Source organism: Caretta caretta, chromosome 6, assembly GCF_965140235.1.
Source record: "Caretta caretta isolate rCarCar2 chromosome 6, rCarCar1.hap1, whole genome shotgun sequence".
In the NCBI taxonomy this organism is placed as follows: domain Eukaryota; kingdom Metazoa; phylum Chordata; order Testudines; family Cheloniidae; genus Caretta; species Caretta caretta.
Window position 1 is genome coordinate 59,616,129 of NC_134211.1, and position 22,261 is coordinate 59,638,389.

Genomic DNA, 22,261 nt, shown 5'->3' on the forward strand with positions numbered 1-22,261 from the left:
CCCGCCCCGCCCCGGGGGGTGGCGCAGACGCCGTGCCCAGCCGGCGGGCGGGGAGGTGTTCCCCAGGGCGGAGGGAGTCGCTCGTGTGGCCCCTCCCCCCGGGCACGAGCAGAGCCAGCCGGGCGTGAGTGCAAAGACTTTATTTGCAAATACAAACAGGTGGGTGTAAATATAGCGCGTGCGCGGCCCTCAGGCGCTTGGGCTGGGCTGGGCACACACGAATCCTGCTCTGCCCCCCAGGGGCCTGCCCAGCGACACCGCCGGGCGGGCCACGTGCCCCTGGCAGCAGCCGAGCACCTTGAAAGCAGCCTCTGTTTAGGAAGACACCTTGTTTGCACAGAGCTCCGGGGGTAGCATACACAGACTCTTGCGGCCTTAGAGGGAGGGTATTGCATTAGCACAAAGAGGGGGATTCAGGCCTCAGCAGAGGGCACCCTGAAGACTGTAAGGCACTGAGGAAAGAGGAAGACATGATGGCACAGGACACCATCAGTCATGCCTTGGGTCTGTTCTCTCTTTAATACAGAGTTCTGAATTAAATCCATTTTCCGTATACTGGGTAGCGATAGTAAATTGCTAGGAGGGATCCACTATAATGCAGGAGTAGGATCTAAATCCTGTTGCTGAAGAAAGAATCATAGAATCATAGAATATCAGGGTTGGAAGGGACCCCAGAAGGTCATCTAGTCCAACCCCCTGCTCAAAGCAGGACCAATTCCCAGTTAAATCATCCCAGCCAGGGCTTTGTCAAGCCTGACCTTAAAAACCTCTAAGGAAGGAGATTCTACCACCTCCCTAGGTAACGCATTCCAGTGTTTCACCACCCTCTTAGTGAAAAAGTTTTTCCTAATATCCAATCTAAACCTCCCCCACTGCAACTTGAGACCATTACCAAAGAGAGCCCATGGAAAGACCAAAGAGAGCCCATGGAGTAGACTGGCTGCATTTCCAGCAGTGCATGCTGAGAATGGGGCTGCTGCTCTAACACGGACAAGGGTGCTGGGCTACATCTACCCAGGACCACTGGCCAGTCCCCAGCCTCAGTTCTCACGAGGGGCAAAAATAAAAGCACCAAAGAAAGGCAAGTAAAGACAATAACTAGCCCAAGTGGAGCTGACTGAATAGGAGCAAAAACAGGGTGTGAACTGGCACTGGAGAAAGTGTCAGGCAAGTCCTAGAACAGGTATGATAGAGTGTGAAACTGGCTCTAGAGAGGTGGTTCCAGAGGGACTCCAAGATGACTGCTACTTCAGAACACAGGTAAAATGTCAGGTTAGAGTAAAAGCTCAAGGTGCACTTGTTGCATCCTGTGCAGGAGACCTCTCCACCTGCAAATTAGGGTCCTCCTTTCAGGCTGTGCACGCTGAATGACTTTCCAGGGTTCTGTCTTCTGGCCTCTGCTGCAAGTTGGAATATGAGCTCTCTGAAAATGACTGATTCAGCACGTCACACGAATCCTGGCTTCATTGATGAACGACGGCAGTTGGGGCAGCCACGAGTCCCATTGGTCTGGAGGCATCTGCAACAGGAAGTGGTCATTTCTCACAGTGCATGTCTACAGAGAGAAGTGCAGGGGGTTCTGATTCACAGACCTGGACTCCTATCCCAGGGGTGGGGAAGGAAGTGGCTTAGGGACTCACTACACAAATCACCTTAGATGGGTTCATACCTCTACTCTCCATTCCTACAGTGAGACTTAGGGAGTCCTACGTGCTATTACTTCCAACAGTCAAGGACGGGGAAGCTAAACAGATCATTAAACTTTTTTTTTTTTCTTAGTAACGTTAAAGATTAGATGGTGGGTGACTCTTTGTAGAGGAGTCATTGATTTTGTATAAACAATGGCAGGACACTGTGAGGAAGTATGCTCTGTATTTAAGTGATTTGCATATTCAGACTGCAGAGAACAGTTCTACTCTGGACCCTAATAAAGCTTTTCTATTACTCTTGTCCCTTCACAGATCTCTCTCTAGCCCCAGCCCTCTCCCATAAATCCCTGCTGAACTCCTGCCTTATCCTATTCCCCCTGCAGGAATCCCTCTCTAACCATCTACCTCATCTCCCCGCCTCCATTCCTCTCATGTCCCCCACTCTGCCCTATCCCTGGTGCTCATTACTTTAAATGGAAGAAATGGGAGCAAGGCAGCGCCTGGAGCTGGCTGTTCTTCTCCCCAATGGACTCTCCACACATGCCGCAGTACAGCTCCATCTCCTCTACACACTCGTGGAACTTCACCACATGGTCACGAAGTTCCCGTTGCTGTCCCTTTGTGCGATAGATTCCTTCACCCAGGCAGTGAAGCTTCAGCAGGCCAAGCTGTGCACAGAGGCATGAGAGAGAGGATGAGGCAAGGTGAAGGAGGACCAATAGCATGGGGAGAGCACTAGAAGGAAGAGGTCTTCTCCAGCCCCACCAGCCATCTGGGATACACATGAGCCTCACCACAGAAAACACAAACTTGCCCAGGGGTCAGGGTTTATCTTATGAGCATCTAGAGGCCCTCCCATCTATCCTTATCCTTTTGTCCCAATGTGCCACTAAAGGGGAACCCAGGTTTGCTGCGCTCCAACCATTCTGCATCTTTTCATAGAGCTGGTTTTCCTAGGCACCTGCATGCCCATAAGTCACCTCTTCACTTCCCTCTAGCTCCTAGCTAGTATGCAATTTGTGCACTGTGCTCAGCATATACTAGCAGAGTATCCCAGAGGCTGGCTGGTCGGCCAGTAAATTAATGCCATGTAGCTATTTATCAGAGAAAGGATCCTTAGTCCTCCACTTCTCTTCACTGCTGTTGTTTTCCTGTTTAACATTTTGGCTTCCTCTCCTTCCCACTTGTTTAACCCACTCTGGCTCCCCACTAAACTTTCTAAGGGTCTCTCAGTTGCCATCGTCCACCCCCCATGCTCAGAATGCTCCACAGCTACTGGCTCATACCTGAATTAAAAACAAACTCAGAATGGTTCAAATTCTACACTTAAGACTCTCAGCATGAGCCTCAAGGACCTATTGGTTAACATGGGCTTACGGAGGATAACGGAGCAATGTGAGGCTGGAAGATAGAGTGGACACTTAAATCCCTATTAGAGGGCTCTGGACACTGGTGGAGGGGAGCTGTGAACTCTTACCTTGTTCCCCAGTCCCTCTGCCAGCTCTTCTGCCTTCTCAATGCCTTCCAGTGCCTGTAAAAGAGAAAACAGAGACCCCACATATCAGCAGATGGCCACTTCTTTTGCCAACTATTCAGCACCAGCTCTGCATGGTGAGGGACCTGCTGGGAATTGAAAGGCTAAGGAACAAGGAAGTAATGGTATTAGGGTTAATAAAACATTCCTACACTCCACTCCAGTAGAAGCAAGAAATCTGTGGTGGGATGTGCACACTCACAGTGTGGCCTCATAAAGCTCAGCGAACTGCCTGCTCACTGAAGGGTCATAGGGATGCAACAGGGACATTCCTATCCGAGATGCACATTGAATGGGAAGTCAGAGTGCAGGCTTGACAGAGACTGGTGTTTCCAAAGGGAGTGGTTATAGAACTAATTAAACTCCAAGGCAGTAAATCACTAGGGCTGGGCTTAAGCATAAGCAAAACAACTAGCTGCTGCTAAGTGCACCAAAGATACTCTCTCCTTCCCCATCCGCCTCCCCAGTCTTTGGGCCACTTCAGTCTCTACTTCCACTTGGACAAGAGAGGCAAGAACAAGGACCAGCATTGCTAACAGCACCCATGGCTCCCAACCAACTTGTCCTACCTCTGCTGCCCATGACCCCTGTGCTGGGGTATAGGAAGGAGCTGTTTCCCTGGCCTTGCCAGCCTGAAAGGAAGTAGCATCGTTCTAGCAGTCGCTATTCTGAGTGAGTCTTTACAGCTCCCCTATCCCTCAGAACAAGAAATAATCAGTGCTGATAACTAGCCTCTGCCATCCAGGGTTATTGAGCAACCGACTTCAGGGTTTCAGCTGGCAGTATGGGAGAAGGGGTTTCCCATTAAACAGGATTGTATAATTAGGTTTATTATGGGATTTCTACCTTCCTAGAAAGCATTGGGCATTGATTGCTTTGGGAGCTGGAATAACAGACTCAGTGGACTTTTGGCTTATTCCAGTGTGATGGTGGAGTTAGCAGGAACTGATGGAGATGGACAAAATAATGAAGGCTGTAGTGAAGTTGCTTCCTCATCTCTGTTGCATTCCACAAGGAGAACAGAGGGGTCATTCAATGAAATTAATAGCTGATTAATTTAGAAATTATAAAAGGAGAGATTTCACTGACAGCCCTAGTGAGTGGGGAACTCCTGGCTGCAGGGGCCAGAAAGCCTAATACCACACAGGATTTTAAAAAAATAATTGACTTATTGAACCTAGATTCTGTGCCAAACTAACTAAAATCACTCACCTTTCTTCTGCAGCACAAAACAGGCAGAAAGCCATCTTAACCAGCTGGTTGGGGATTCCCTCAGTGTAGGGGGAAACACCAAGTGCCACTGGCCCTACACCCCATACCATATACTCCAGCCATTGCAGTTGGGCAAGTTTGGTGGGGGTAGGAACAAGAGTGGGGGGACATGGTTGCAGTTCTTTGGAGATCCCTAGCTAGCAGAATGGTCTTTTGGGGGCTGTTAGCAGCCAGCACAAATTAGTCTTAAGACAATTTAGAGCAGCCTTAAGTATCAGAGGGGTAGTCGTGTTAGTCTGTATCCACAAAAACAACAAGGAGGCCGGTGGCACCGTAAACACTAACAGATTTATTTGGGCATAAGCTTTCATGGGTAAAAACCCCACTTCTTCCATGAATCCAAAGAAGTGGGTTTTTTACTGACAAAAGCTTATGCCCAAATAAATCTGTCTTTAAGATGTCACCGGACTCCTCATTGTCTAAATTGTCTTGTAAATGTAAAGCCTACTTTGGCTCCTGTCTCATCACCTGTACTCAGCACAACTTGGCCACAGCTGAGGATTCAGATTATAGGCAGAGCTGGTAGCATCACATGTTATTAAGGTTGCCAGACACTTCCCATTACAATTCCCTTTTTTCATATATTTCTAACTTTGCCAAACTTTAACAGTGTAGGCTGAAGTTTTCCATGCTGGGTGTCTGCCTCAGGCAGACTTTATTAGAAAAATATGAGCCAAAATGATTCTGCCATTTCTGAAAATGAGGGTAGGGAAAAAATAGATTGTTTTGACCACGTTAAATTCTGGTGATCTTTTATTGTAAAAGCTCTAGTGCCCCCATTCTTTCAAGTAGGGTGTGATGCTGTATGGAATATGGGAGACCATTTATAATATTATTGATACCAATATTATAAAATTGCAAGGAATCTGACCAGGTATGCCATGTAATATATCTGCAAAAATGTTATCATTTTCCAAATATGATAGTCTTGTTTATATGTTTGTATCACCTTTGTATTGTGAGTTATAGATATGTATGGTATATCTGTATTTCCAAACTTGTGCTATGTTTCTGGGTGACACGCCCAGACAGTTTGGCATCAGCACTGCCTAGCCTGTTTGATGGCCCATCAAGGGTCATCAGCTGTACAATGAACCCACTGAAGGGAGCCAGGGGATACACCTTATGAGTAAGCAAGGCATTTAGGGGCAGGCCTGTGGACAGAGAACTCTAAGGCTTTGTCTACACTACACAGCTTTTAGCGACATAGCTGTGTTGCTAAAAGTCAGGCAGCGTAAACGCTGTTTGTCCACACTTTTGCAGACAAAATACTTCCATCCCCTACGAGCAGGGTTTGCGTTGTCAACAGGAAAGTGCTCCTACGGACATTGAGCTGTTTACACTGCCACTTGCGGCAAAACTTTGTCTTTTGGGGTGTATGTGTGCACGCGCGCACGTGTGTGTTTAAGCACTTGTGACAGACAAAAGTTGTGTTGTTCAATTGGTAGTATAGACAATTGGTCTACACTGGACTTTCATTGGTAAAACTTTTGTCATTCAGGAACGCCCGAACGCCAAAAGTTTTACCAACGAAAAGCGCTGGTGCGAAGAGCGCTTTGTCCACTGACAAAGCTACCAATGCTTGTTCGGGGTGGAAGTTTGTCATCGTCGGGAAAGCTCTCTCCTGCTGACAAAGAGCAGCTACACTTAGCACCTTTTAGTGGCACAGCTGTGTTGCTAAAAGGTGCATAGTGTAGACATAGCAAAAGGCTTTCCCATGCCACATGCTATGAAGCTTGTGTTTGGGATACAGAAAGTACAAGCTACATCGCAAAAGAATATAAAAGGCAGCTGCATCATCTTCATTCCTGCTTCTTACCTCTGGAGTACATTTCTACAAACTGAAGCTCTGAACAAAGGATTGAATGACCCATCCAAGCTGTGGATATGTTCCAGAGGGACTTTCAAGCCAGCAAACGTACGAATATTGCTAAGAATCTGATATATGGACTTTGAAGTCTCTGTGTGTATCTGAATGCTTTATCATTTAACAACTCTCTTCCTGTTCTCTCTCTTTTCTTTATAATAAACCTTTAGTTTTAGACACTAAAGGATTGGCTGGCAGTGTGGTATTTTGGGTAAGATGCAAACTAATATTGACATGGTAACATGTCCCTTTGGGGTCAGAAGAACATTTTGTGTATGTGAGCAGAATTTTTAAAATATCTTCTCACTATATTGGACCTATGTGCTGATTGGGAACCAGAGAACTAGAATGCAGTAATGGGGCTGTGTGATTTCTTTTTTAGCTTCTTGATAACCAGTGTAGGGGGTCAGAAGTACAGTTTGTGACCGGTTGATGAATTTAACTTCCATGTTGACCACCAGTTTTGGGAGTATCTGCTCTCCCTTTTGCAGCCTGCTCTGACCTTGGCATTTTCAGTGATTGCTGCCCCAGGCACGGGTCACATAGGGAACTGAAAGTTTGCATGGTGTGATAGCTTTCTATGTACCTTTTGCCATCCTCCTGAAAATCCACTCAAATTTGGCCACACTATAAGCCTTTGAAAAATTGCAGTTTGCGCACACTCAGTAGACTTTACATTTTTAGCAGCTTAAGTCCCCCAAAATTCCATCCACACTGGGCATGCTCCAGCCCAGGGCTGAGCAGGACATTCCCTGCAATAGAAGCTCTGTGCTGCGGCAGGCCATGTGTGGTACAGATCAAAGCACCTGAACTGAGAACATGTCTCTCCTGTGCTCTCAATGCCCACCTTTGCTGGGAAACGGCAGTGTGGAGGAGGAAGCTGCCTGATTTTAATATAGAGGGGCAAGCGAAAGGGCAATGGATTGGGGCAACGAATATGGTGGGGTGGTGGCAGAAAATGAGACTGAAGGCTGTCAAGAGGGAAGGAGGGAAACAGGCTGGGAGGAAGGGAGAATGAGACTGGCTGAGCACGGATAGTGCGACTGAGAACTAGTGGGGTGAGGGAAGGAGGTGAGTGGAGAAGTGACATCATTAATGAGAAGTCAAGATAAAGAGCAGAATTAGGAATGGTTGGTCAGAGAGACTGGCAAAAGGAATGGGGGATGACATTGATTAGACAAGAATCCCAGGGAGAGTGATTGAGACTGGGAGTCAGTGAGGGAAGGGGCAACTGGAGGCTAGTGCGGGGGAGAGATCGATCTGGTAAGGAGCCTGGAGCAAGGAACTGGGATCGGCTGGGCAAGGAAACTGGGATCAGGAGCGTGGAGGGGTGAAATTGGAACTTGCTGGGGAGGGAGACTGGCATGAGAAGTCTGAGGGTTAGAGACTGGGAATGTCTAGGTTGGACAAACACCTGTCAGGGATGGTCTCGGTTTACTGGATCCTGCCTCAGTGCAAGGAGCTGGACTTGATGACTTCTCGAGGTCCCGTCCAGCCCTACATTTTTATGATTTTATGATTCCTGAGTCTCACCATTCCTCTGCTGTCTGTGAAACTCACTAGCAAAATGCCTCACCCCCCTCTATGCTGATCCACATAGAGGATGGCATCCTACTACTGCTGTCAGTATTCCATTAGTTCAAGTGGCAGAGGGTCTGTGTGTGATGTTCCAACGTGCTGATGAACCATGCTGGGTGGCAATAAGATGCCACATGATGGAATTTGGATTTTTTTTCAGTTAGGAAATTATACACAAAAAAGTACATTGCAACCTTACTAATGTTGTTTTAAAGTCAAGCACTCATAAATTAGAAAATGCCACAATTAAGATTGTCTGTGCAATCTTAATTCAGCCCCCTTTTGCGTATGTATTACAATATAGTCGTTGATTACATGATCACATACTACTTTCTCCACAGAATCCTTGGCTTACTCAGTGCACAGGGTGGGGATGAATCAGGGTTGGGTAGTGAAGGAGGTTGTAGTCTGTAGGATCCCTGCTTCATTTGTTTCAGAAGTTGGAAGGTGCACAGTGAACGAAGCAGGGGGTTGTAGGAAGAGAAAGGAGGGTCTTACGGTTACAGCAGTTGAAAGCTGCCCTAAGGAATTGGATTGTATCCCTGCTTCTTCCAGAGTTCCTATGTGATCACTTCAACCAAACTTCTTACATATTTTGTCACTAGTTGCATGATCTTCATTTTCTGAGTGCCTGACTTCAGATCCTGAGGTCTAAGTTGCAAAAGTGCTGCGTGCTCACAACTGGAACTGAAGTCAATGAGAGCTGTGCTTTGAACATATGAAGTGCTATATAATGCTAAGTATGCTAAAAAATTAGGTCTTGGATAACTCAGATGGAGCACCCAAAATTAATGGATACTTTTACTTTAATCTCTCTGTGCTTCAGTTCACCATCTGTAAAATGGTGGTAATAATCCCCCCTCGTTTCACAGGAGTTGTGAAAATAAGTTAGTTAATGTTTGTGAAGCACTCAGATACTGTAGTGATTAACATCACAGAAAAGTGCAGAAGGAAATTAATAATTCTGTCTTCAGAGCAGGTTTTAGATGGTGTGCAATAAATAAGGTCTAGGGCCAAACAGTGAACAATGAGGAGAAACAAAATACTGAATAGTTGCCCATTAAGTGAGCTCCCTCCTTTCTGTGGACTGACTGAGGCAGCAGTCCTGTAGAAAAAATACGTAATTTACAATTAAAAACTATCATAATGCATATGGGGTTTGAATTAAGGTTGTACAGGCAATCTTGATTCTGACATTTCCAAACCTTTGAGTGCTTCACTTTGCAACCTTAATATTCTTCTTTTAATGTAATTTTTGTGTGTGTAATTGTATTATTTTAAAAGAACTAACATGCTGTGTACATAGTGAAAACAAATATCCTCATGGGTCTGTACAGCGTAATCTCCTGCCCATTCCCACTTCTTTGTTTGGTACCATCTCTCCCTGTTCCATGCTATATTTTATCTACCCCAGAATCTAAGCTTCTCTAGTCAGCTCTGTGTCATATGTTTGTCTGTAAAGCACAGGATGTACCTATTGGGCTGTATAAATAATACCACACTCACTAATACTAATTATACAGCTAAGAGAGTCAATCAGATTTGCATCAGAGTATAGGAGGCAGGAAGTGACCCCTCTTCCCACTCCTTTCATTGTAGTTATCTCTGTGCAATATGTGTTTTCTTGTGAAGCATCTGGTACTGGCCACGTGACTTTGTAGACCATGGATCTGATTCAGTATGAATGTACTCAATTTATGACAGCTTCCCAGCTTCCCAAGCATCAGGGCTGGCGCACCCCCGGGGAAAAATTAGTGGTGCTCTGCACCCACCGGCAGCCAAACTCCCCCCACACTTCACCTCCTCTTCCCCTGAGCGCGCTGCATCCCCCGCTCGTCCACCTATTTCCCAGCTTCCTGCCTGGCCGCTGCCAAACAGCTGTTTGGTGGCGTGCTTGGAGGGAGGGGGAGGAGCAGGAAGATGGCACACTCGGGGGAGGAGGCAGGGCCAGGGCAGGAATTTGGGGAAGGAGTCAGAATAGGGGCAGGGAGCGGGACAGTGCAGGGTTGAGCACCCTCTGGCGGAAGCAGAAGTCAGCACCTGTGTTCCCAAGTTGGATTATGTAGAGAAATATCAGTAGTCAAGTACCAGATCCTGTGTGTAGAATAGAGGAGCATGGGACTCTGCTCTACACAGGTGTGTACAGTTCGGAATGAGGTTGTCTATTTCAGAGAGGGCGCCAGTTTCCTCAGGAATGGCTTATGACTGACCTTGTCTAGCTCCTTCTGGATCACCCAACACTTGGCCACTCCCAGCAGTACCTGGATCTGTCCCAGGCGGTTTCCAATCTCTGTCATGATGCTCATGGAGGAATCATAGCGAGGAAAGGCTGTCTGCAGCATGAGATAGACAGTGAGACACATTTAGCTGTGTCCAGTCCTGGTGTTCTCTTTCCATATCTCCTTTCCATCCCCGACTCCTCCCTTCAGTCTCCCCTTGCTCCCACCTGTATGTCTGCTCGGCTACGGTGGATATCAGCAAAGCAGAGTAGGCACAGTGCCTGCAGTGGCCGGTCCCCATGCTGCAGAGCAATCTTCATTGACTCCTGAAAGAAAACACCTCCAGTAGGTACAAGAACCTTCCCCAGGCCCAGCTGGGATTGAAGCCCTCACAACACCCCAGCCTGCCTCAACGGCCAGCTTCAGAGAAGTGACACACCCTTGGGGAAGAAAGCCTCAACAACAGTTGTGCAACGCATATTTCCAGCAGAGGGCATCCCTGGCATACAGCTCCTGAGAACAGCTTTGGCTAATGAAACCATGGATGTGCTTTATTTATGGGTGGGAGGCAGAAGCGGTATCTGGGGTACCAGCTGAATGTTGCTGTATCTCTGTACCCCCTAATCCTGACCTGCAGAGACCTCTCCCCTACTCCAGCATCTCTCTGTCATGTTTGGCCCAGTATCTCTACCTCCACCTTGTACCTCACAGCATTCCATAGCATCTGCCAGGTGCCCCAGCTTCCGATAGGCCACTGCCATGTGGTACTGGCTCATTGCTCGGTACTTCAAACTCCAGCCCTTTCCATAATCATTCACCAATTCAGCTGCTTTACATGGGAAGAACAAGGCTTTCTCATAGTCCTGGAAGGCAAAGAGACAAGCAGAAGGACAGAAATATGTTAGAGAGTTAGACTGCCCCTGCAGTAATAGGACCCTCCAGCATTTCAAAATAAGCATGTGTATCCAGCTAGGGAAGCTAGAATTGCCACATGGTAGACTCCATTTTCCCCAGCACATGTCCCTAGCAGGTCCAGAACTTAAATTATATGCTGGGGTGCTTACATGGTCCGCTCAGAGCGACATCCATAAGGAAAGAACTCTGCTTCTCATTAGAGAGATGATTTACCCTCCTTATGGCCAAAGCCTGGTTCAGAGCCACCTGTACCTTTACCTGCTCCTCCATCATCTCAGCCTTCTACATTCTTACAGAGCCTTACAACTTCAGAATGTTTTCCACCCAATTAACCCTCACATTCTACACCAGGTGGGTCAGAATCTCTCTTGGGTCTGGTTGGTTATGGCAGTAAATGGGGGGAAGGGGGAGAGAATCAGGGCTTTGTCACAGCCTTTTTTTTTTTCTTTTTTTTTAAAGGAAAGATCATGGCATCCAATATCTTAATAATTTTGTTTATTTTAGGAAATTATGAGAAGTCAAATAAATCTCCTTTATTTAACGATAAAAATAGTGTAAAATCATCATCATATTTAACTAACAATATAAAACCACTTAAAAGTGACCTGCAAAAGATTAAAACACAAACCAACCATACCCTTGTGCCATTTTTTTCATTCTTTGTGATGTGTAAAGGAGATCAAAGGTTTTTTTAATTTTTTCCTGCTTGATTTTTACCTTAGAAATATCAGGGATAGTTTTCATTTCTCTGGTTTTGTTGGAGGACCAGTGGGAGATACGTTTGTTTGTTTTATCATGAGTTCATAAAACCTCAGTTGGTGGCCAACCAGGGTGACAGAAACCAAGACTTTGTATGGAAAAACCCTAATAATTATTTTGTCATAGAACTCATAGCTACAACAAACGCTGGCCTTAGTCACTATACTTATTTTATGGAAACTGAGGCACAGAAGGGGTAGGAGACTTGACCGAAGTCACATGGTGAGTTGGTGGCAGAGCTAAGTATAGAACCCAGGCCCAGGAGTCGACTCCCGGTCCCATGCCTAGACCACACCACATCTCTGTGGCTGTCCAGGTTCTAGAGCTGTGTGCGCTGTACACCAAAGAATCACACTTTCTACCTTTGGGATGCTGTGTAAATGCCCTCTATTGATCCTCTTGACTTAAGCCTCAAGCAGAATAGTCATTAGTGGCATTAGGAGCAGAGAGTTAAAACCTTCCCAGAACAACCCTCCCTCCCTCGAACTCCATGAACTACTTTCTGTATCCAAGATATAGGGTGAATCCTTGCCCACCCTGGTTCTTTCCTGTATCCAAGATAGGGGGAAATTTTCCCACTGTTACTTCCCATCCCCCAGGTCACCAGCTGAGCTATCTGTCCGCACCTTGATCTGTGTGTAGAAACTCCCCAAGCTGCAGCAGACGCGACATTCCAGCATCTTGTCGTCATTGTTGTGTGCATAGCGCAGGGCTTTCTCAAAACACTCCAATGCCTTCTGAAAGATGCTGAGGCCCAGGAAGGCATTGCCCATACTGAGGCTCACCTGACCATTCAGTTGCAGGCTCACAGTGGTGCCCTGCATGTTCAGGCATGTCTTACAGTAAGAGATGGTTTTCTGGAATTCACAGAGTTTCTCGTTGCTCCGAGCCAGGTTCAGGTAGCTCTCCATAAGGTAGTCAGGGTCCTCTAGCTCCCGAGCTGTGTCAATCTGCACAACTGCAAACTTTCAGCAGAGAAGAGAGTGTTTATAGAGGGTCTCTCTGTAGGAATAAAGCCTGTGCTTCCTCGGGAATTGTACCCTGCACAGGAGAAGTTACATAGCCTGTGGTCAGGACAAAAGAGTCCAACAAGACAGCATTGATTGATAAAATACCCAAGTGGGCAGGCCATGAGGTGGGTTAGACAGCATATAAGTAGACAGGAGAAACCTCTCTCTGTATTCCCTACCTTTGGCAGAGAGAAGAGATCTGGGTTGGAAATTGCTGGAAAGAGCTGCCAAATGGTCATGGAAAGAGGCATCAGCAGGAGAAAGACATTTCTGCACTGTACAGCTCAGCTTTTCCTACACTACTCCTTCATTCCTTATCCCCATACACCTCAGCACCTCCCAGAATTAATTCTGAGGAGGATTTAAGATTTTATCAAATATTCTGCAAAACAATAGAAATGACTTCTATCAAGATTCCTTCACCCATTCATTCTATACTTCTATTGAAAAGCAATCCAATTTGTCTGACAAGGTTTGCTCTTTATAAATGACTTGTTCATTGGCATATGGTTCAGTTACCCTAGTCTAAGTCTCTTTAGACTGCAAAGTATTCAGGGCAGGGAATGTCTTCTTCTGTGTCTTGTGATGAACAAAGCACAATATATGGGCTGAATTAATAATTGCAATACTAGTTGCTTAGTATCTTCTCTCTGTGTTTGTTTCATTATTTTATTAGGGATTAAAGGTAGATTTACTGGATGATAATTCTCAAGGGTCACTTTTCTTTTCCGCTTTGAAGATTGGAACCACACTTATTTTTTTCTAGTCCTCTAGAACTTTCCCCGTTCTCCATGAAGTTTCAAAAATAATTGTCAGTGTTCTGGTTGTCCACTAATTCCCTTATGCCCTGGGGAAGTGTGCTATGTGGACTCAGGGTCTTGTATAAGTTCAAAGTGTTCCTTTACCTGATTTTTACAAGCTCTTCCTTGCTTCCTAATTGTCCAAGCCTCTTTTCTTTCATTTGCCCCTTAAATACCTTTTCCCCCAAACGAAGTTAAGCATCACAGCCCTTTTAAACTTTCATGCCTCTTCTCATTCATTTGTATACCTTCTTATTTGTTCCCCCATATATCTGTAAAAAGTCCCCTTACGTCCTCTTTAATCCCTTGGCTAGTATGAACTGTTCTGCTTTATTGAAGTCATGCTCTTTTCTCTGTGTTACAAGGATCTTGGAGAAATTTCAAGTACAATGACCCTGTTTTCTATTTTCTTTCCAGGTTATCAGTGTGGTTTTGATTCTATCTAGTTTTCCTTTACCTGTCTCATTTGTTCCCAGACAACTCGAAATATTCTCTTCACACACCCATACCTTATCTCCTCTCCTCATTGCCCTCGTCTTTCTCCTCCCCTATCACCCTGCAACTCCTGCCACCTATCCCATCTCCTCTCAGAGCATCCCACTTGTCTTCACATACATCCTAACTGCTTCTCACCCCCTTTTCTCCTTTCCCCCTAGTATTTGCTATGAGGATAGGACTCTCGACACACCCAATACTTTACTAATTGGAAGTGGCACTCAAGTTGCTTCAAATGGTGCCATGTAAAGCACTTGAATTAGAAGAGTTTATAAACAATCATCAGCATGGAGAAAAATATCCTCTGATCCCAGATACAAACTCAGGGTCTGGCACCCAAGAAACGTCAAGGACTAGCACAGCAAGATCCCTTTTCAGGCCTGCATTGTTTCTTACCTTGGAGTACCAGAAATGTCTCCTGTGTTGTCTCCCAGATCCTTGACTCCTCCTTCCAAATACTCTCTGCTGATCCAGATGCACCCAGCCCTTCTTCAGAGTCCTGCACTGGCTTCTGTACACTCACCACATCAAATTAAAGCTCTAGTCTTCACCTTCAAGGCTCTGCACAGTTTAGCTTCAAGCCTCTCTCTGCTCTTCTGTTTTCCTCAAGCCACACAGATGCCCCTTTGGGTCCTTCTCACCCTCCGTGCTGCCCACAACACTGGGAACCCCCTCCCTGATCTTATCTCCCAGGCCTCCATCTGCTCCTCATCCAACATCCTCCTGAAACACACTTCTTCCAAAAAGCCTATTAATTTTTCCTCTCTCTCAGCCTGACTTCCCATCTTTCACAACTAGAGAAGTGTGAACAAGTATGTTAGACTAAGCTCATCACATCAGTGACTGTGTTTGAACAGCAATGTTTCCTGGATGTTTGAACAGTGCTGAAAACTTTGTGGGAATTGCTGCAATACATATAATTATAATAAAATCCAGTAATAGAAAATCTATTTAAGATATCAAAAATTGTGGAGGTAGCCAGATAGATACTAACCCCACTGAAACACATCACTACTTGTCCTACATCATCCCCTTTGAATTTTTTTGTACTCATTGTGGGCAATTTTGGGAGGGACTTCACCTCCAAAATAGCATGTGAAGTGCCCAGCTTCAACGTTTGTGAAAAATAACTAAGAATCTCCAAAGTTAAATGCTTTGGGCTAGTACTCCAAAATTTCTTAAGGATCAGCACTACAGGCCAGCAATCTGAGAAAACCTGGGGACTGGGTCCTTAAGAATCTTTGGGGCCCAGAACTAGGAAGCAGGAATGCAGAGTGACACTGTAAGGACCCCAAGAATTAGACCCATAAATCAGCACTGCCACCTGTCCCAACTGGTGAAGGCAGCACATTGTATTCATCAAATGTCTTATGCACTTTGCTCCAAGATAGATATAAACCATGCTTTTACAGTATAATCCCCAGCTGCTCCCTGTTGTGGGTATGATACACAGTGACATGCATTCAACTTGGGATCACTTTACCTTTAGCATATCCTTGTATCTGCCCATCTCCGAATGAGCAGTGATGAGGCAGCCCAAAACCCGAAACCTGCCAGCAGGATCCATGGTCTTTTCCAATACCCTCATCCAAACTTGCAGGGCCTTTTCTGTCTGGTTAGACTGGTAGAGCTGGAGTCCTTTCTCTATCTGCTGCTTCGTCTGGTCCTGACCCATCTCCTTTGCACCAAAAAGCCTCATATACTAACCTTTTGGGACAGCAGCAACAAGGAGCCTGAGAGAGAGCATAGAGACTGTCCTAAAGCAGGAGGGTGGATTTCATATTCTAGAGGGTTGGGGCCATAAAACCCTCAGACGCTTCAGGATGCAGGAATGTCAGCAGGAGATGGTGAATAGGGGGCTGAAAAGCCTTTAAGGCAGCATCCCAAATCCACTAGGCAAACATCTCATGTACTGATGCCCCATCAGAATATTCTGCAGCCCAACCCCATGAACAAAGAGGAAGGAAAGAAGAAAAGTGCAACAGGGAGAGAGAAAAAAATCCCAAGTGGCTGGAGTGAAATTCAATCGGAATGGCCACTCCTGGGCTCCCCCTCCCTATTGGCTACAGCTGTGCCTGCCAGTCCTGTCATGTGGCTTCACAGGAATGTCAGTCAGTCTTAGTAACGCCAAGGTCACAGTGAGCCAACTGCTCCCACGTCCTGTCCGCCCCAGCATGCAACATATATAAATACCCCAGAGAGAGACAATCAGCTGCAGTGACAGGGATGTCTCAGTAATCTTTCTCCCTTCTCCCATCACTGGGCACTTTGAAGTCTCTTTGGAGATTTAATACTCCTGCTTTTCTTATTGGTACCCATCATCTTGGAGTGTGAGACTCTCAGTATCATAAGGCACAGATGCAGACACTTCCCCGGATGCTTTTGGTGACTGGGATCTTAAAGTGGCAGTTGCTATCTTTTCCCTTCAAGTCCTCATGACAAGGTTCAGGAATAACCAGGCTGTCAGAAGCCTTAACTCTTGGTGACCTGGATCTATAGGTAGATGGGGTATCAACAGTCTTACCCCTTGAAGTTCTGAGAGACCATAATCCGAACGTAGATGGGGCAGTATGTACATAGGAGTTTTCAGAGTCCTGGTCTGAAGCTGGTTTTAAGGCTTGCTCCATCATGGGAGCCTGAACTTTATCTCCGTGTTCTTACAAGGTCTGCTTTTAAATGAAGTACAGATTGTACACTTTGAGGAAATATGGGTATCCTCCAGACACTCAGAGTGTGTTATTAACTGGGATAGATTCCTGGCAGGACAGACATTTAAAGCCTAGAGATCACAGAGTATCCCAGAAATTAAGAATCTAAAGTGACCCTGCAAACAAGGAAAAAAACAGAAGTAGAAAGGAACTATTTACAAACTATAAACTAACTATTTAACAACACTAAAGGACTCAGGAGAAGCAGGCACACTAGAGGCAGTTGACAAGGAACTGAGGGTGGTTCACCCCTGCAGCCCTGTTATATCCTTGGTACAGGGTATGAGGATGTGTAGAGTGCATGCGTGCGCTGAACAGGCACCGCTACCAAAAATCTCCAATCAAAGGTGCAGAAGCAAATACACACCTGAAGTAGAGTACCAATGGGGACACTACTCAAAAAACTTCACCTACCAAGTGAGAGAAACTGCATCCTGTATCCTTGACTTGCTATCGGTTTGTTGTGATGGATCATCTTGCACTCCAAAATGTAGGATTCCTTCACCTTCTTAGGAATCAGAATTTTACTGGGCTAGTGAGAGGCAGCTTTGAAACCCTTTCCTATAGAAGTCCTAAAAAGGACAGGAATGGAAATTAGATCAGTTCTTTTAGGAATCAAGTTTCTAAACACAAGGGACATATCTCTTCTGATCAGCTGCACCTTAGTGCCTTGATCTAGGATGTCCCTGAATAGTCTGTTCCCTTTCACTAGAAGAGAGGGATCCTGAATTTGGCAGGCCAACAATTGCTAGGTCATGGGCTCTTCTCTCAACCAGATGGCCTGTCATAGATGGGGTTCCTAATCTGACGGAGCCTTCTTGTGCAGCATCATGTCAGAAAGTGGACATTAGCATTCACTCATACACCAGATTGCAGAATACAGATCAGGATATAGGAGCCATGTCCTGCAGAGAGGGAATACATTGAGGCTCTGTGTTGTTAATTAGACATTTTTCAAAGAGCCCCACCCTCCTTTTTATCGAGAGCATTCTTAGAGGAGATAAAGATTTACAGTGGGGGAGAATTGGCTGGGGCCCCTTTAGGGGTGAGCCCGAGGGTGAGTCCTGTTTAGGGAGTTTATAGAACCCATCTGTGGTGTTCAGATCATTGTATTTGCCATCTTGTTTCTCCCAGATGGAATGCACTGGAGGAACCTCCAGGGTCAGTTATTTTTTGTCAAAGTCCAAATTTCTTGGTCAAAGGTATTGTCTAGGTCCAGTCTCCAGAGAAAATAATAAAAAATACCCCCCAACAATAATGATAATAAGTAAATGAAAATATTTAAGCGTCCAGTGGTCCAGATTTGGCCCATGGTCTGCCTATTGACTACTCCTGCTCCATCCTATGTGGCTTGTGTGTGCTTAGAGACTACTATAGAAAAAGCTAAAGGTAGACAGAACAACTGTTCTTCCTCAAAAAGAAAAGGAGGACTTGTGGCACCTTAGAGACTAACAAATTTATTTGAGCATAAGCTTTTGTGAGCTACAGCTCACTTTATCGGATGTGGAAAATACAGTGGGGAGATTTATATACACAGAGAACATGAAACAATGGGCGTTACCATACACACTGTAACGAGAGTGATCAGGTAAGGTGAGCTATTACCAGCAGGAAGTTGTTCTTGTCAACTGCTGGAAATGGCCCACCTTGATAATCACTACAAAAGTTTTTTTCCCCCCCACTCTCCTGCTGGTAATAGCTCACCTTACCTGATCACTCTCCTTACAGTGTGTATGGTAACACCCACTGTTTCATGTTCTCTGTGTATATAAATCTCCCCACTGTATTTTCCACTGAATGCATCCGATGAAGTGAGCTGTAGCTCACGAAAGCTTATGCTCAAATAAATGTGTTAGTCTCTAAGGTGCCGCAAGTATTCCTTTTCTTTTTGTGGATACAGACTAACACGGCTGCTATTCTGAAACCTGTTCCTCCTCAGGCACAGATGGCTAGGAAGGGGTTAAATAAAAGGGCTTTGACAGCCTGAAACTCTCACTCACATTTCCCCCTTAGTATTCTGTATAGCTGCCTTAGATTCTGGGGCATCTATGTAAGATTCTGGGGTGGGAGAATGGCCCTTCCTCATAGTGCTTCTGTATATGATCCTCTTAGAAAAAAATATGCCTGAGGCCTTTTGAGGGGGAAAAAATCTCTTCAGATTCCTGGATCTGGAGACGCAGCTAGTTCTGGGATGGGGCAAGGCTGCAGGCTTCACCCACTGGATAGGGGCATCAGGATAACAGCCACCCAAGTGAAAGCAAGATCGTTATTTTCTCTGCTAGAGCAGATGCCCTGTAAAATTTCACTCCACAGACTAAGAGTCACTGATTCAGCAGAGCTGCTCCTTGCTGCTTTTGGACCACCGTACTCGGGCACTTCTCCCCATTAGTAACCATTGCTTTGATGTTCCTGTGAGGAAGACGGGGAGGCTGTGGAATACTTTGCCCCCTCTAACAAAGATAAGTCCCTGGCTGCAGTAGGGACAGAGCTGTCCTACATTTGTGGCCACAAACCTGGTACCTTTTTAGCTTTGGGTTGGACTCTGTTCTGCTAAAAGCCAGAGCCTCACAGACCCAGTTGCAGCAACTGGCCCAGCAGCTAAGGAATTGGGGGGAAAGTACCAGGAAATGTGCTGAGCTGACTGCCTGGTCAAACTGAGAAGAGTCACCATCACGCTCAACCTGGTGAACTGAGGAAGACATACACATACTCACACGCAACTTACCACCTTGAAGCCAGTGCGTCATAGCTGAGGGCAGGCAGATAGGTGGAACCACCTTGGTCTCTTACAGCCTTACCATCCAGGGTTTCTCTGAGAAACTAAAGACTTGTATGGTCATTACCAACTTGCTTCTTTCTTCCACGCCCAAAAAGAATCCATACACATCTGCCTTACCACACCCTCACAGTCCGCCTGCTTAGCTGCCCACTGCTCCTTAGGCACCAGTTCATCCTCCCTCATTACACATACCCACTTTTATGCTCGTTGCCTTCACACTTTGTGCTCCGCCAATTGTATACAGTGCAATTGAATAGGAGATGGTCTTAAATGTTTTTCAGTTACAACTGTGCATGAGTCTACATGTTGTAACGCAGAGCAGAATTTGGGCCTTAGTGTGTAAATTGGTTGAGGGATTTCTTAGAGCATGAGAGGGGGACTAGCTTGTTAACTTGTCTCCAGTCTGCTAGCATTCTGCCCTCTCTGCTACTCCTGATGCTGAGGTAAACCTGTGGGTCTGGTGGGCAAAGAAGGGATCAGGAAACTTCAAATAAAAGTGAAGTAGCTTGAGGTACAGGTGACTGCTATAAAAGGAGCAGGAGAGAATTGCTCTCACTCTCTGGAGATGAAAAAGGAAACAAGCAGTGCGTGGGGAGGACAATCAAGAGAATGCAGGACCTGCCTCCCTATGTCTAACATCTGGGTTGAATCTACAGGCTCCAGGCTTTTTATGTAGACGTTAAAGTTTACAAGAGTCATGTGAAACAGCCAGATGATTATCAGAGATTGAAACATAGGCTGTTATCTATAGCTTAGAGGCTGCTGAAAGGTGGTGTTCTGTGTAAAGCAGACACAGCCCCTTCTACGCATAGGGTTCTAATCTGAGTTTCCACAACCTGCTACTGACACAACGGTTATTTGGGATTTGCCCTGCACAGGCATAATCTACTTTGCTGTGTAATCAGGAATCTTTCATCTCACATGAAGAGATGAGTTTCCTGATTCAGCTCCTCCTCCTAGTTTCCACCCTCACTCCCACCTCTAAGTTTGTCTCCCTAGCCTCCCTTCTAAACAGTTGCTAATTAACTGCACGTATGTTAGTGCATCACACAACAAGTGGCACAGCATCTTGCTCTATGATTGGCAGGCTGCACTGGATGGAACACAGGACTGAATTATCTAATGCTCACGGCTGCTGTCAGATTTACAGTCGTTATAGGAAGTACTGGGTGAAGTGGAGTAGGCCAAAAGAGAGGAAGGACACATTGGAAATGGAGTGTGTGCCCCTACCCCAAGATTGTGACAGTTTGAGTAAGGGACTTACATATGAGTCAGCAGAAGGAGGAGAGGTGAAATTATTTTTGAATTTTAGAAGTCTTTTAAAAAGACTACAAAGATACTCACTTGCTGGGTTTAAACTTCCACAGTACTTTCCCCAAGATTTAGGGATATTAATGTTAATATCCTGGCCAGATTCTAATTGAATCACATTCAGTCTACCCAAACCCCTCCTTCTTACACAACAGATTTCACTCCAAAGCATTTCACAGTGCTTCACAAGCAGAGAACTTCACACACCACTGAAACAGTGGAGAGTAACGCTACCAAATAGGTTTCAGAGGAACAGCCGTGTTAGTCTGTATTCGCAAAAAGAAAAGGAGTACTTGTGGCACCTTAGAGACTAACCAATTTATTTGAGCATGAGCTTTCGTGAGCTACAGCTCACTTCATCAGATGTTTACCGTGGAAACTGCAGCAGACGGACAGGAAGTGAAGCATACTGTATTCAGTTGAAGCAGCCAGAGAAATTTAGGGAAGGAGAATATATTTTAAATCAGTGGTTTTCAAACCACGGGTTGTGACCTGGGACTGGGTCACGGGAACTCTGGTCAGCACCACCGACTGGGCCGTTAAAAGTTCCGTCAGCGGTGCTGCCCGGCTAAGGCAGGCTAGTCTCTACCTGTTCTGACATTGCGCTGCGCCCCGGAAGTGGCCAGCAACAGGTCTGGCTCCTAGGCAGGGGAGAAGGGGGCCACAGGACTCCATGTGCTGCCCCCACCCTGAGCACCAGTTCCCCACTCCCATTGGCCTGTTCCCCAGCCCAGAGCCCTGACCCCCTCCCACACTCCAACCCCAAACCCATGCCCCGAGCCCCCTCCCACATCCTGAACCCCTCATTCCCGGCCCCACTCCACAGCCCTCTCCCCATCCCTCTGCCCCAGCCCTGAGCCACTCCCAAACCCCTAACCCCTCATCCCCAGCTTCGTTGGGTCATGGACATCAACAATTTTCTTCAACTGGGTCGCCAGAAAAAGAGTTTGAAAACCACTGCTATAAATAACCTCCGTCTCCTGCTAAATATTATTTGGGTAAACACCTCTCCTCTACAGAAAAATGCCTCCCGTGTGTGTGTGCAGGAAATGCTGTGCACCATCCCTCTGTGAGCAGCCAGCTGTTCACCTTTTGGTGTGTGTTAGGGGCCCCAGGACCCTGTATCCCAGTTTAGAGAGACAGCTGTATGTATGAGGAGTCCTGGAACACTGCACCATGGGTCAAGGCCCAGTCGTGCTCCCACTGAGTTAACAGTTTTGCCAGCATGGGGGAGAAAGGGTAAAATTCAAGGGAACATAGGAGAGCTCCCAGGAGAAGAGAGAGAATGAGAAGGACCAAGAGAAAGAAAAGCATCACTTTAAGTTAGTGAATCAAGAAATATTCAGAAAAAAATAATACAGAAGA

The 22,261-nt window shown here is 46.0% G+C and overlaps 1 protein-coding gene and 1 long non-coding RNA gene across 5 annotated transcripts in view; one reads left to right on the top strand and one right to left on the bottom strand.

Annotated features, from left to right (window-relative positions):
- Window positions 1-3: 3 nt before the first annotated feature.
- The window catches only part of LOC142072534 (uncharacterized), a 32,022-nt gene continuing 9,764 nt past the window's right edge, over window positions 4-22,261 (top strand). Inside the window, exon 1 of the long non-coding RNA XR_012668943.1 lies at window positions 4-159. This is a non-coding gene — a long non-coding RNA (uncharacterized LOC142072534). The remainder of the gene's footprint in view (window positions 160-22,261) is intronic.
- Window positions 126-16,143, bottom strand: RAPSN (receptor associated protein of the synapse). Of its 4 annotated transcripts, none has more exons than XM_075129625.1 (8): window positions 15,582-16,143; window positions 12,420-12,758; window positions 10,824-10,982; window positions 10,347-10,445; window positions 10,162-10,233; window positions 3,127-3,180; window positions 2,118-2,317; window positions 126-1,519 (listed from the first exon to the last, which is right to left on the bottom strand). In XM_075129625.1, the coding sequence occupies exons 1-8, from the start codon at window positions 15,795-15,797 to the stop codon at window positions 1,447-1,449; spliced, it is 1,212 nt and encodes a 403-aa protein (XP_074985726.1). In that variant the 5' UTR covers window positions 15,798-16,143; the 3' UTR covers window positions 126-1,446. The 4 variants fall into 4 exon arrangements, with proteins under 4 accessions (XP_074985726.1, XP_048710233.1, XP_074985727.1 ...); XM_048854276.2 differs by having other exon boundaries at window positions 10,111-10,233; XM_075129626.1 differs by lacking the exon at window positions 12,420-12,758 and having other exon boundaries at window positions 10,111-10,233.